The sequence below is a fragment of the Fonsecaea erecta genome, assembly GCF_001651985.1.
Source record: "Fonsecaea erecta strain CBS 125763 chromosome Unknown Scaff8, whole genome shotgun sequence".
NCBI classification, from domain to species: domain Eukaryota; kingdom Fungi; phylum Ascomycota; class Eurotiomycetes; order Chaetothyriales; family Herpotrichiellaceae; genus Fonsecaea; species Fonsecaea erecta.
Window position 1 is genome coordinate 1,451,192 of NW_017387251.1, and position 13,575 is coordinate 1,464,766.

General features: G+C 53.5%; 4 protein-coding genes across 4 annotated transcripts; 2 read left to right on the forward strand and 2 right to left on the reverse strand.

Annotated features, from left to right (window-relative positions):
* Positions 1 to 1,005: 1,005 nt before the first annotated feature.
* AYL99_09182 (hypothetical protein) lies at positions 1,006 to 1,566 on the reverse strand (the record flags this gene model as incomplete). Its single annotated transcript, XM_018840689.1, has 1 exon — positions 1,006 to 1,566. The coding sequence occupies one exon, from the start codon at positions 1,564 to 1,566 to the stop codon at positions 1,006 to 1,008; it is 561 nt and encodes a 186-aa protein (XP_018690436.1).
* A 1,503-nt stretch (positions 1,567 to 3,069) lies between these two features.
* AYL99_09183 (hypothetical protein) lies at positions 3,070 to 4,251 on the forward strand (the record flags this gene model as incomplete). Its single annotated transcript, XM_018840690.1, has 4 exons — positions 3,070 to 3,144; positions 3,277 to 3,333; positions 3,390 to 4,028; positions 4,138 to 4,251. The coding sequence occupies 4 exons, from the start codon at positions 3,070 to 3,072 to the stop codon at positions 4,249 to 4,251; spliced, it is 885 nt and encodes a 294-aa protein (XP_018690437.1).
* Positions 4,252 to 5,132: 881 nt separating this feature from the next.
* On the reverse strand, positions 5,133 to 7,628 carry AYL99_09184 (hypothetical protein; the record flags this gene model as incomplete). The annotated part of the gene is made up of 2 exons (XM_018840691.1): positions 5,133 to 7,526; positions 7,578 to 7,628. The coding sequence occupies 2 exons, from the start codon at positions 7,626 to 7,628 to the stop codon at positions 5,133 to 5,135; spliced, it is 2,445 nt and encodes an 814-aa protein (XP_018690438.1).
* A 1,717-nt stretch (positions 7,629 to 9,345) lies between these two features.
* On the forward strand, positions 9,346 to 12,117 carry AYL99_09185 (hypothetical protein; the record flags this gene model as incomplete). The annotated part of the gene is made up of 12 exons (XM_018840692.1): positions 9,346 to 9,509; positions 9,574 to 9,745; positions 9,801 to 10,073; positions 10,124 to 10,558; positions 10,607 to 10,852; positions 10,906 to 11,008; positions 11,064 to 11,113; positions 11,164 to 11,181; positions 11,237 to 11,309; positions 11,364 to 11,443; positions 11,492 to 11,883; positions 11,961 to 12,117. The coding sequence occupies 12 exons, from the start codon at positions 9,346 to 9,348 to the stop codon at positions 12,115 to 12,117; spliced, it is 2,163 nt and encodes a 720-aa protein (XP_018690439.1).
* Between the last annotated feature and the right edge of the window lie 1,458 nt (positions 12,118 to 13,575).

The window sequence follows — 13,575 nt, forward strand, 5'->3', positions numbered from 1 at the left end:
TTGTTACACAACAGCCTCTCCAAATCCTCGGGTCGGTTTATCCGCATGGGCAGCATCGAAACTTAGGTTCTTTTTCCCCGTCGTCCTCTCCCTCGATTTGACAGTCCTGGTAGCTTCAGGCTTGAGTCTAATGAAGCGCGAAATATGTGGGAATGAGCAGCATCGGGTGTAGTAGGGGAGGGGCAAGGGGAGGCGGTTCGTCGGTCGATCGTTGGTCCGATCTGAAACTCGCACACGCACGCTCACACCCGCGCTCTTTGGACCTTCGGAGACGAACGAGGGACGAGGAGTAGCGTTCGGTTCGGTAGGAAGTGGGCCAGGTACTCTCTTCACGGATTGATGTAGAGCGATAGAGAGATCCGTCATCGAAGGAGCTGTTGTGCTTTTCGTCCCTGGCCACCGCCTCTCCCTTCCGACCGGTTTGTTCATTTCCTGCTTGTTTCGACAGTTGCTGGCACACGCGTGCTTTCTGTCAAGCCATACAGGCCGTGCTTCTTCCTGTACACTGGATTCAAGAGGAGAATCGAGAGGCTTTGCATTCCGGTTGGGTGGTGTCCTGTCAAAGGAGGTCAAAGATCGAGAAGCGCGAAAGAGAGCTTGCTCCCTCGGACAGGAAGTTGTTCTCTCTGGTTCCATTCTCTCCCCCGCGGAGGTTTCCTGGGATCGAGTTTGGAGTGGGTGTTCTGCGTAGTTTGTTTGAGAGACTCGAGGGGTTGGAAGGAGGGATGAAACTAAAGAGGCATGCAGTCGTGCCTCTCTTGGGGGTCTCTCGCTGCCAGATTCGAGTAAGCGGTATGCTTTTCTCTGTGATTCCTCTTCCTCGTGTCAAGCCTTGTTGGCTTCTCTGTACATCCTTTGCACGAGATGTTCCACAATCGGTGTTGTTTGGTCCATGCGCAGCACAACCTCCACCCTCCACGGCCCCCTCAAGGTCCTGTCCACTTGTCTCTTTCCCAAATCCGGGTAATCATATTGTCATACAAAACATGTCTTCCCCCCGGTTTTTTAATCCAACGCGGCAAACAAGCTCAAGTAAATACCCCAGAACAAGCCCACGACGCTCGCCACAATCACCCTCCTGTTCACAGGCACGAGAGTGAAATTCAGCAACGCCACAAAGGGCCAGAGCTTCCAACTGCTGATCATCAACGGGATGACATCCCTCTCCACCTCTCGCTGTACGGCCTTGGCGGACTTGCCCTTGAAGGCGGCCATCGCAGCGACGAAAGCGACCGTGTTGACGAATGCCCCCAAGGTCTGGTCGAAGAGGAATTTGCGGAGCGTGTTCGGGATGTGCAGTTGCGTATCGGCGGTCGGCGAGGAGGAGGTGGTCGAGGGGGAGATGGGTGCGACTGTGTAACCGGGAAATTTGTATTCGAGGTATTCTTGCCAGAGGATGTTGGGCGGGCAGGAGATCAAAGTAAAGACAACAAACTGCGCCAGGGGAGCGAGCTTGACTGTGAAAGGAAGCGATTCGCGGTAAGCCTTAATGCCTTGGGCTGCGAGGTTGGACACCGCCGAGAGACATGCGGCTTGGAGAGTGGTGGTGATGATATGGGAGACCATGGTGGTGAATGCAGGTGTCAGCTCAACGCGAGAAAGGGGTCGAGAACGATCACGGAGGTATTGAGGGATGTGCCCGCATCAGCTAGAACATGATATGTGAATAACGAGCGTTGAAGAATGAAACGCACCCTGTTCGTACAACCCGGACGGCGACGACTCTCTTGAAACCAGTTTATTATTTGTGAACTATTTCACATGCAAGTTGCCAGATTGCCGAGAACGAGGCTTGCATTGAGAAGCGCCACCAGTGTCACACGCAGTACGGTGCAGTAGACATCCCCAAATGGCCATGCGCAGGTGTCTCTATATCCTGCCGTACAAAGCAAGTCACGTGCTGCCGGCCTACGCCTGGGTCTCGGATGACAACGCATCCCACCCCGCCTCCCCAGCTGAGTTTTGATGCCCGAAGTGAGGCGAATCACGGCTCTTAACCCTTTGCAGTGACCTTGTCGGCCATGAATAGAGATACCTGGGAAGTATCGGAGGCACAACATGGCAGAGGTGTCCCAGCCTCGCGGGGCTCATGTTTTTGGGGGGGTTGGGAAATCCAATCGTCGTGGATGACGGTGAGATTAAGAGGGTTGCAGCACGGGCCAATCTACGGTTGATGATCATGTGTGAGCGCCAGGCAAATAGAAACCGATGGGCAATAATGGCCCAGTCATTGTCGTCCTTGGTGTGTTGTCTCAGCGCTCAGCGCTCCCCTCGACGCTCTGTAATTCGTCCCATTCGTCGCCCTGGTCGGGTCGAGTGATGGCAGTCCGATTGGTTTGTCGGGAAGGCGTTTGTTGACATGATGAAATTGAGATGGGCGAGGCTCTCACCCTCGAGACTGAGAAATCGGGAGTCCAAGATCTGAGATCTTGGTGAGTAGTAGTGAGAGAGAGAGCGAGTAGTAGGGATTCAGCTGAGACTGCATGGGCTGGCAGCAAGCATGGCAGGCTGGGTTCCCCGCGCTGGTGGGCGTTGTAGGCGCAGCTCTTCCCTCTCTCTCTTGCCCACACACAAAACTCCCAGCTTGAGCTGTGACTACTGCTACTACTACTACTACATACTACCAACTGCTACTCTACCAACTGCTATGTAAATGCTCCTTGGGCTTCCTTCTCTCTCTTCTCTCTCCACCTTTTCTACCATCCACACTTCCTCACCGACAATCTATCCCACCCTGTCCATCTCTAATCCGGTTTTCGGCTGGATCTGACCCCTGCGCCGTCCCTCTCGCGCGACATTGACCGCTCCACTGACATCAATACGCATCCTGGTTCCGTTGGCGCGACACCCTGAGTTGGCTGGGTGGTGGATAGAGCAACAACACAACAGCTTCGCTCTGTTGGCTTCTCCCTAACCTTGCCTGCCTGTCGATACAATTCCCACGCCGCTGGCTTCCTCTCCCATCTCCAAGTTTCCCGTTTGCGCCGTTGTTGATATTCTCCCCGTCGCATCCGTGCGCCACTCTACCTACAGAAGCCACCTCCCGCTACGTCGAGGTCTCAGGCGACCATGGATCAACAGCAGAAGACGGCTCCTCCGGTCTACGACCTTTCTCAAGGTGGCCACTACGGAGCCAGCGCCGCGGTGAGTGCCTTCATCGTGTTTCCTTCAGGTTACAATGGACAGGCGCACAAGAGGAGGATAAGAACACGGCACATCGCCATGCGCAGATTTGATGTGACTCTGGACGAGCCTCGTACTGACACAAAATCATAGTTGTCCGCGCAAGGCTACGTTCCTCATACCGAGCTGTATTCAGGACTATGGTCAAATGTATGTGGTGATCCGTCCCGACCCAAATGCCATACACTATGCTCACCAGTCTGCAGATCAATCAAGGCCTGACTGGGCCATCTCGAGAAATCCTGGCAACGTATTGGCAACAGACCATCAATCATCTCGAAACAGACACTCACGACTTCAAAATCCATCAACTTCCACTGGCAAGAATCAAGAAGGTCATGAAAGCGGACCCGGAGGTCAAGATGATCTCCGCTGAAGCTCCCATCCTCTTCGCAAAGGGCTGCGACATATTTATCACGGAACTGACTATGCGCGCTTGGATCCACGCCGAGGACAATAAGAGAAGGACCTTGCAACGCAGTGATATAGCTGCCGCGCTCGCGAAGAGCGATATGTTCGACTTCCTAATCGACATCGTCCCCAGAGAAGACAGCGCTGGGCACGGCAACTCCAAACGGCCCACCACCAGCGGCCAAGCTACGGCTGCTCAAGTTCCCCCACAAAGTCAACAACAAATGGGTCCTCCCGACTATGGCATGCAGCATGGGGCAATGGGTCCCCCTGACAGTCAATACGGCAGGCCTCAAATGTACCCGGGCCATATGGGCGGTGATGCGCAACAAGACCCCAATCAAGGCTATGGTCAGCCTCCGCAAATGTTCACCGGCGGCGAGATGTACAACCCCTATGCCCAGGGACAGTTTGGCGGCACTGGTGCTCAACAGGTAGGTCGCATTCCGTTCCCATCATGCTACACCAATGACGAGCATGTCCCCCTCTTTGCTGAGAGCCGCGTGCACGAGATGCTGACATGGAGCCTTTTTTTCTCGACAGATGTACTCGAATATCCCAGGCCAAAGACCACAAAGTCAAGGATATGGAGGTCCAAGGCCCGGCACCGCAGGCAGAGATCAGCAGGTCAATGAGCAAGGTTACGGACCTGGTTAGGTGACAGACCCGGAACTGGATCAAGTCTGATTCTCCGCAGCCGTTGCAAATACTCACCCACTGGAGGCACCAAAATTGATACCACTACCGTTTGATGAAATTGTTTGAATTTGAATTAAGACCGTTATGCTTTCCAGCTTCGGAAATGGATACCACGAGCGAGGGTGATAGCAATATCTCACCACCACGGACGACGCCGAGCAAGGCAGAAAGACGAAATAAACAACCCATGGGCTCCCGCACAACACTGTCTTTAATGGACTGCATCCACAGCAGAATGGAAATCTTTGGTTTACAATCCCCCAAGTTTGGGTCTCTTTTCCTGCGTCCTTTCTTCGCCTCTCGTCTCTTCCATTGTTTCAGAATTCAATTCGTAAATCGAGCGTTATGTACATTGTTCCGTTTACAGAGCCACATGAAAATTCATTAGAGCTGCTCCACTTCACCGCACAACAGCCACCGCCCATTTCAGCTGCGATCCTGGACAGGGAGCCTCTAAGATGGCAGAATAGAAGATCACCTGTAGCCAGACATCCCCCAGATCTGATGTGGATCAACAGACAGTCCCACTGCGGAAAAATGGACACCAGCCCAGACAGATGTCGCAGATTCGGGAGCAGAATCCCCGGGCTACAAAACGAGGATAGAAAAAGAAAGGTAGATAGAAAACCAATTAATCAGGTACGCACGGTGTCCAGCGTGCTCTGATCAAGGAATAACATTCATCTCTCGGTATACGCATAGAGTATCACATTTGGAGACCAATGCCAATCGCCCAGGAACCGATCTTTTGATCCAGGCACCGTATAATACTGTCTTGCGGAAGAAGACAGAAGAGAGGGCACACCCGCTCAGGAGATAGATACCGGGTTCCGGGCCTTTCATCGTCCGCTATGCGACATGAAGCGATTCTGCAGCGCCGCAAAGGTATTGCCCCCCCTCGACCCGGTGCTCCCACTGTACGCCAGCCCTGTGCTGTCTCTGGCGTTGTCGCCGTCAAAATGGCCCTGCCCGGCGCCCCCGCCTCTCGCGGACACGGGCGACCGGACGTCCACGTGCACGACCTTCTCCAGCAGCTGCGGGCCCTTGAGCGGGTCGACGTTGCGGTATTTCTTGTTCCGGAGCGAGATGTCGTAAAACTCGTCGGGCTGGTCGGTGCTCATCAGCGCCACCGTCTGGATCAGCTCGTCCAGCGACTCGAGCAGGATGCTGTTGTTGGGCAGCGTCTCGACGTACGACCGGAAGTGCTGGATGTCCATGTCCATCTGCGCGATGCACGCCGTGGTCAGCCGGTCGACCTGCGGTGACAGGGGCAGGGACAGGATGCTGGAGGCCGTGTGCGAGATTGCGTTGAAGAGCATGAGATCCTTCAGCGATGATGGCAGCGAGAGCAGCACGCTGTTGATGATGTTCGACAGGTAGCGCGTCAGGGTGAGGATGTAATTCGACGGTTCGGTTGGGGGGTCGCGCGACAGCCAGTCGTACTCGGCCGTCTCGATCAGGTCGCTGACTTTGCTGTTGACCAGCTCGAAGATGCGGTTTTCGGCCGTCTTCTGGTGCGTGCTGAACTGCGCCGTAGCCTTGAGCGAGACCGGTGGGCCGACGCTCCCGCCGCCGCCGAGCGCGGAGGACGACGAGCGCGCCGTGGCCAGCAGTGTTTCGAGTTCGTGGCAGGCCGTGGTGAAATGCGAGAGGTTGATCAGGATCTGCACGATCTGACCCAGGTACTGCGACGAGAGCTTCGACACCAGACTGGCGCAGACCTTGGTGGTCAGGAGGTCGTCGAGCGAGGTCAGCAGTTGGGAATCGATCTTGGACGTGAGCGGCGACGGCGTGTTGTCCTCCTGCGCAGAGAAGAAGTAGAACTGATTCAGGAAGTTGCGGATGTCGATGCAGCAGAGCGGATACATCTGCGAGAAGGGGAAGACGGTCGGGAAGGTCATTTCGTGCACGGGACGATCCGGTGTGTACCAGGACACGTTGACGACCTTTTCGAATTCCTCGGCATTCTGGATCGGCATGGGCATGTAGTCGTCTGTGCTGACGATCTCGATAAAGTCCTCGCTGAACCGTTCTTTGAGCAGCTCGGCGTACTTGTCAAACAGGACCAGGACGAAATTAGCCATGGCCGCGGTGTTGAAGTTGAAGGCGTTCATGGTCTGGATAAACAAGGAGACGAGGTTTTTGATCTTCAGCAGGTGTTCCGCATTGTCCACCGCCGCGAGGGCCTTGGACATCAACGAGATGGCCGTTTGGCAGAGTGAGTCCCACAGCTCTTCAACTTCGGTGGTGGAACGGAGGTCGGGGACTTTCTTCATTGTGGCACGTTCCATAATGGCGAAGCCGGCGATATCTTCCAGGAGAGTGTGCAGATCGCCCATCTCTTCGTCGACGAGGGAGATGGAATTCTGGAGGAGAAGATCGCGTTGAGCGCGGCGACTGGCGGCGTAGTCGGTCTTGAATTTCTCCATTTGACCGAGTGAGCGGTAGATGTGGAGTGCTTCGAACAAGGGAGTAAAATCAACCTCGAGGTCTTCGCTTTTGAGCAGGTCGAATTCCTCATGCTCGTCCGCCACCAGCTCAATGGCAGAGTTGAGTTTAAAGTTGGCAAGATAGGGAGTCTTCTCGGATCTCTCCTTGAGCCGCTGCTTGCGCAGGTCGGTATGGTAGAAGGACAACTCCCCCAGGTATTGGGACATCTCTCGGACACGAAAGAGCCAGGTGTTGAGGTCGGCCATGACGGCTTCAGCAATCGATTTCTGAGTCGCAGGCACCGACTTCTGAATCAGCTCGCTCAACTCATACTGGGTCACGTTCTGAAGGTGGACGCTTTGCAGCTCGTCCAGTGCTCGTAGAGCAGCATAGTGTTTCTTTTGGTCCCGGAGCTCTTGGACTTGGTTTGCCAAGCGAAGAACTTCCAGACAGTCCTGCAGAGCGTGCCGGGCGTCTTCAATGTTCTGTCTCACGCCTCGGGACTCGACTAGAGCTTTCTTCTGATCGACGAGGCGTTCCGTGCTGGCTTGAATGGACTGATTCAGCTCAAGGATCTCGTTGGTGAGAGTGACGGTGCCTTCGCGGATTCGAAGAAGCTGATTGACCGACTTGACAAACTCTTGGTGGTTGGTGTTGCATTGGCGCTCAATCTCGGCCTCCCGCTCGCCGGCAAGGTCGGATAGCTGGCTCAGCAGATGGGCAGTCTTGTTCCCATAGCTGTAATCTTTGATGTATGGAATCAACTGATCTAACGTGTCTGCCTCCGACGACGAGGTGACGATCTGGGGAAATGCGTCAGCCTAGAGTTTGCGCGGGCTCGAGGTCACTTGTACCTGCTGAAGCACATTGTTCATGTCATTTCTGTATGGCGCTACTGAGGGCATCGTAACAAATGCCAGTGCTATACTAGCTCAGGAGGAAGCTGGCGTTCACAGTGTGGCCCAGGTCCAATGTCTGACTTTCTGATTCGCGTCGTCGTCGGCGGTCACAGATGGCTTGTCTTATGGAAGCCTTGGAAAGGGACGATTGAACAAAGGAAGCTGTGAGGATTGGAGCAAGTATCAATGTATGTGTCTAGTATAACATTCACTCTTTGTGACAGTGGACAGACGGGCAGAGTATGATAGATTCTGTGGTTGTCACGCCAGGCCGAACAGGAGAATGGGGAGCCCGGCTGACTTGCCACTGCAGCGAGGTATTGAAGGTGTTAGATGCAACGCTAACCTCATGGCGTTAGCGATGTCACTAAAGATTAACCGCTGTTCACCCCTTCATCAACCTCACGACGTCTTTGTTTCCTGCTCTTCCTGAGATCATCCCCATGTCATGCAGGTGGTCCTTCTCTTCAGAGAGTCAGGGCGTTGCAAAAGCTGACTCCAATGGCTGTGTGAGATGGAGCACTCGCACAGGCGAGGCCAGGGTTTCCGTGCGTGCAGCTCAATTGCAGACATGTCTGCAAGTTGTCGCGTTCGCGTGAAGGACAAAGGCGAGGCCCGATCTGAGAGCAGACCATGGCACCTGCCATTTGATAATAATGTCAGCAAACCTGGCCCTTCAGTGCTGTGGATTGCTGAGCAAGAAGACAAGAAGAAAAATATATGAAAGAGCTAAATACACAGATGTGACTGGTGAGAGGCAGGATGAGCCTTCATTTTCTCTTCAGGCCTCGAAGGCAGGTTCAGTGTCAAATCGTGAAGAGATTTGCAATGGTGCATGACTCCTCTTGCCCAGCTGGTTGCTGAGCTTTCCGAGACTGTGAAAGCCAAGAAGGAGACAATGATGTCGTCGTTGCCCAGGTGGCCAATTGAATGAACGACGCCCAGCCGCCTATGATGTCGTCGAAATGTGAGGCGTGAAGTGAGAGCACAGGGAGAGTCTACCCTCACTTTGGCCACATCCAACACACGTTCATTGCCGCAAACTGCAGCTGTGAGAGGGTCGTTGCTCATACAAATTGTTTGGGTAAAGCCCTGGGTACTGCGGCTGGGAACGTGGAATCTACGTGGAATCAACGACTCTATTGCTGCATCGCCCAGCCGACTGTTTATTCCGTCATTCGACCTTGTCGTCGTCGTCGTTTGAAGCGGTCTATTCCCGTTAAGGATTGTTGTGGTGAGTGTCTCCCAGCCGCTCTTTCCCACGGAAAAAAAAATTCGCTCCCTCTTTTTTCCATCTCAACACAACTCAGGTTTCATCACCCTGCACACTCTTTTCCCATCACCACACTCCTTCAATACCATCCAGTTCCTCGAATCTTCTTGGTATTCGTCCCACTCATCTCATTCTTTACCACAGCACAATCCCTTCATTGATTTCAAAGCGTTGCTTCATTTCCCAATCTCGAATCTGCTGGTTTGGTAAGTCCGGCCAATTCCCAATGGCACATCAAGCCTCCTGTCCTACCCAGGCCTCCATGCAAGAGACAATGGCATCGGTCTCGATGACCTTGCCGTCTCTTGTTGGCTTCATTGGAATCGTGATGTTTCTGCACACGAATTCAAACACCACCAGACACTCTCCCCCTCACCCTCACCTCTGTAGACTTGAGCCACCAGCTAATTGCCTGTCTTGAAAGCCATGTCTCCTCCACGTGGGCCAGCCATGGCATCCTCTCCTCGTTCTGTTGACGAGACCACCAATCATGGAACTCCGTCGACCAACCTCACTGCGTTCACCCCTGAGGCCGAGTTCGGGTCCAAGGCACGTGTCACAGACTTCGTTCGCCCTGTCTTGAAGCTTCGTCCTACCATGCCCAAACACGCGAGGTAAGTGTTATGCATAGCATTCCATCTCATCATCTCGTTGTGCATCGTACTAACTTGGTCCCAGCGTCTGCGATGAATCTGAAGAAGATGTCTTCCTGACTGCCCCGGCTGCAGCCAAGGGTCCGCAACTCTCACCTACGGCTGAGGTCTTCACCCCCAAGTTGACCAATGGCTCCATTGAGAAAGATGTTGAGAACCAGACTGGATACGCTGGCCGTGCCAAAAACAGCATGGTGGTAAGACTCTTCAGCAACCAACATTGTACAAGTGCATACACTGACAGCGCAGCAGACGCATCGGCCTACCAAGTTCGGGTACTTCCCCAACAATGTTCCTGGAGCTTTACGTGGTCAGCCCCTTCCAGTCCACCCGAACGCCCTTCGCTACGGGTTCGGCCTCCTCAAGCTTGAAGATAGTCCTTTCAACCACGTCGCTGGCATCTTCCTCCACGACTTCAACGTCACCGAAGGCGTCTTCAGCCTTGATGAGGGTATCTCGCGTTCATTCGTCGTCACCGGTGTTCCACTCAACTTGGGATCTCATTTCATCAGCCGCCACTTCCCTGTAAGCATCTCAATGACTTTTCAAGTGCCCGCACATACTAACACCAGCAGGCCGAACACTTCCCCAGTATCAGAGATATCAAGTCCACCGCCATCACTAGCGGCCTCTTCGTTGTCTCCTGTGCTGATATTCGTGACGCAAAGCGAGCTGCGGATGTCACCAACGCCATGCTCCCGTTCGCCTACATCTTTCCTCTCAAGGCTAAGAAGTACGCGTCAGACAACGGTGGAGACCCATCCCTCGTTAGCGACCACGAAGGACAAATCATCATCAGTATCTACTACAATGGATATGCGACTGCGCCACCGATTGAAGCAGCTCCTATCGTTGATGAGATCAAACGTCTCCTTGCGCAGTGTGGTGATGTCAAGGCATTTCATACCATCCCGGCCACGCAGCCTCTTGTCCGAGAGATTCGCGTGGAATTCTTCAATGCCAACCTTGTTGATGTCGCCATAGATGTCATCCGCGGAACCGTGATCCATGTATGTTGTCCCCCTCCACCCTCCTCTCCCAGACTAACAATGTCTTAGGAAGCTGTCTTGGACGTCGCGCCGTTCCAGCCTGATGTTCGTGTTGCTGCTCCGTTCGATGAGGAACACCCAGAACAGCTTTCAGTCACTGGTCGCTCAAGAGTCCCCTTTGATCCTGAGTATGATCGTATTGCTCATGCAATTCAACATGATGGTCTTCGTCATGGTCGTCGCCTCAACCAGGCCATGAACCATAACGCCGTCGACATTGCTCGTATTCAGGCAGGACTTGATGTTCGTACCACTGTGAGTTTCTTTCCCCTTCCATCTTCACTTGTACCAATTGACAATAGGTTTAGATCATGCTCCGCAACATCCCCAATCGCGTTGATCAAACCATGTTGAAGAATCTCCTTGATTGCACCAGCCGTGGTCGCTATGATTTCATGTACTTGCGCATTGGTAAGTTGAAGTTGGCCTCCACCATTCCGGACCATCTGTTCACAACCACTCTCAGATTTTGCCAACAACTGCAATGTTGGTTACGCTTTCATCAACTTCGTCGACGTGAGTTTGTCCCTACCCCCAGCTCATTGCTGCTGCTAACTCTCTTCTAGGCTCAGTCCATCATCCCCGTTCGTGACCTCACCATCTCTGCCGTCCTTTCTATTGCTCACTTCTCTCTTTTAGTTTGTCCTTGCTCGCGCCGGTAAGCGCTGGAACTGCTTCGCCTCAGACAAGATTGCCGAAGTCTCCTACGCCAGTGAGTATCTTCTTTCTGTGCTATTCACTGCAATGAGCTGACAACCGTGCGCAGCCATCCAAGGGAAGGATTGTCTTGTTCAGAAGTTCCGCAACTCCTCCGTCATGCTTGAGCATCCTGGCTTTCGTCCCAAGGTAATTTGAGACTTCCCCATGTCTTGTTTCCCGGCTGACCACCCTGAGCTCTTTGTCGCTGGCAACACCCCGAATGCAGGCGTAGAGGAGAAGTTCCCTGAACCTGACAACCACTCTAAGATGCGTCGCTCAGTTGAGAACGCCGAGCATGTTGGTCTGTACCTTCCTCTTGGTGCGCATCTTGGCTCGTACCCTTATCGTCGTCGCCGTTTCTTGCGTCGCAACGAAGTCGCTCTTGATGAGGCTCGCCGCAACGGTGTCTACTTGCCGCCTGCGCGTGCCAACAAGCCCAAAGAGAAGATTCCGCCCAAGGCTGTTCCACCCAAGGCTGTTCCTGCCAACGCATCCCCAACACATCGCCGAGTTCCATTCTTGATTGACACTCGCAATCCTTATGACCCGTTTGCCGGCCGTGCCGGTCGTCCCCGCCGCTACTCTCCGTGAGCATACTTATTCTTATCTCGCCGACAACCTCAACGTACTGACTGTCGTTCTCAATAGGACTTTTCGCTCCTAGACAAGGCCAGGTCTATCGCGAAGAACAGCGTCGTCGTCGCTCTCAATTCGACCGAGGCACCCCTGGTGCTGAGAACGAGTTGGGCGTTGCACCTCGCTATCGTCTCCAAGATCCTGCGCTTGAACACATGGGCAATCTTCATCTTCAACGTTATTAGCACAACATGATCGTGGCGCTGGACGTCTTTCGATGTTTCAGGTCACACCATGTTGGTACCATGGACCGTTGGCGGTGATCAAACCTTGTGGTCTGGAGGGCCGCTTCTTGCCTGTCGGCTTGGATTGTCTACCTGCTTGCTTACGGATGGATTGAGACACTTGGTCTTTTGAGATCAAGTTGGTCTCAACCTGGACACCCAAGAAAAAGAGCGCGCGCTGGAGGACTTCCCCGGCCATCGAGTCATCATTGTTTCTTGCCCCCTTGTACCACCCTGTGTTATTACACAGGCGTGCCCCTAATACTTGCAAGTTTTCCCTTCTTTTTTGCTTTCTCTACCCCCAAAAAAATGTGAGCAAGGTCTTCTATGAAATCAATGTACGGTAGTGAGATGGGATGGAGCTTGGACTTTACTGAAGACAAATCATGTACCATCAACACAGCGTTTACCGATCACTCATAGTGATTCAACAGCTTACTCAATCAAATGGATTCAATCCACACGCTCTTCTTGTTCACGGCCTTCCTTGTCGTTGATGTTGTATGTCTGGTGATGAAACAGACGGCATGAGTGTCAGGTGAGTGCTGTAGTCAATTTGCTGTGAACGAGACGACCGACGACGGCCTGTTTTCTGAGCCTCTACAAGCCCGTCGTTGCACGCCCTGAACCTCCTTCGACCACAACACGGCATGATCTAGAGACCTCCCACGAGCACAATCGAGAACTCACGGTCATCAGTCACGGGCCACGTCGATCCAGGCGTCACCACACGGCCCGCGCCTTCTTACTCACCAAAGCCGTCCAAACTCCATGAATCCGGTAGGCTTCCATTTTATACGACGGTCTTTGTGGGTGGAGGGGAATACCCCAGTGTCAGGACACTCAGACAATGTCAGAATTCACAGGCTGGGCAGGCTCAGTTGGCGCAGTGTCAAAGGAGGACTTGGAGGCTTCTTCAAGTTACAAAGGCGCCGGGCGGCTCCCAGAGAGCGTCGTGTGTGAAGACCCATTTCAAGAAGATCACGTTAAGATGTGATGGCGGTCAGCTATGCAGAAAGTATGGGGGATAGCAAGACATTTCGATTTACCACTATCCGCAGCTAATCAGCAACATGCTTGACGGCAACACTGACAGCCATCGTCACTTCGGTGGCCGAAGACAGACTGTCACATTTGGAGGTTCTGATCGGGAAGTCGACGAAATATTAAGCATCAGGGCAGAGCAGCAAGGGCACAGCACCGGCAAAACTGGTGACACGCCTTGTTACATCCTTTGGTGAGGCACCCATTGCGCCTCATTGCGAGACCACTTCTGCAATCCATGTTGGCTCGACGTATCGTGCAGCCACGCTGTTGGACATCCAAAGCTTCAAGGCCAGTGTAGCCGGCGAAGCTCATGGTCAACAAAAAGGTGACGAGCACGTTCTGTCAGGAGTTCCTGATACTCCAACCTGCTGC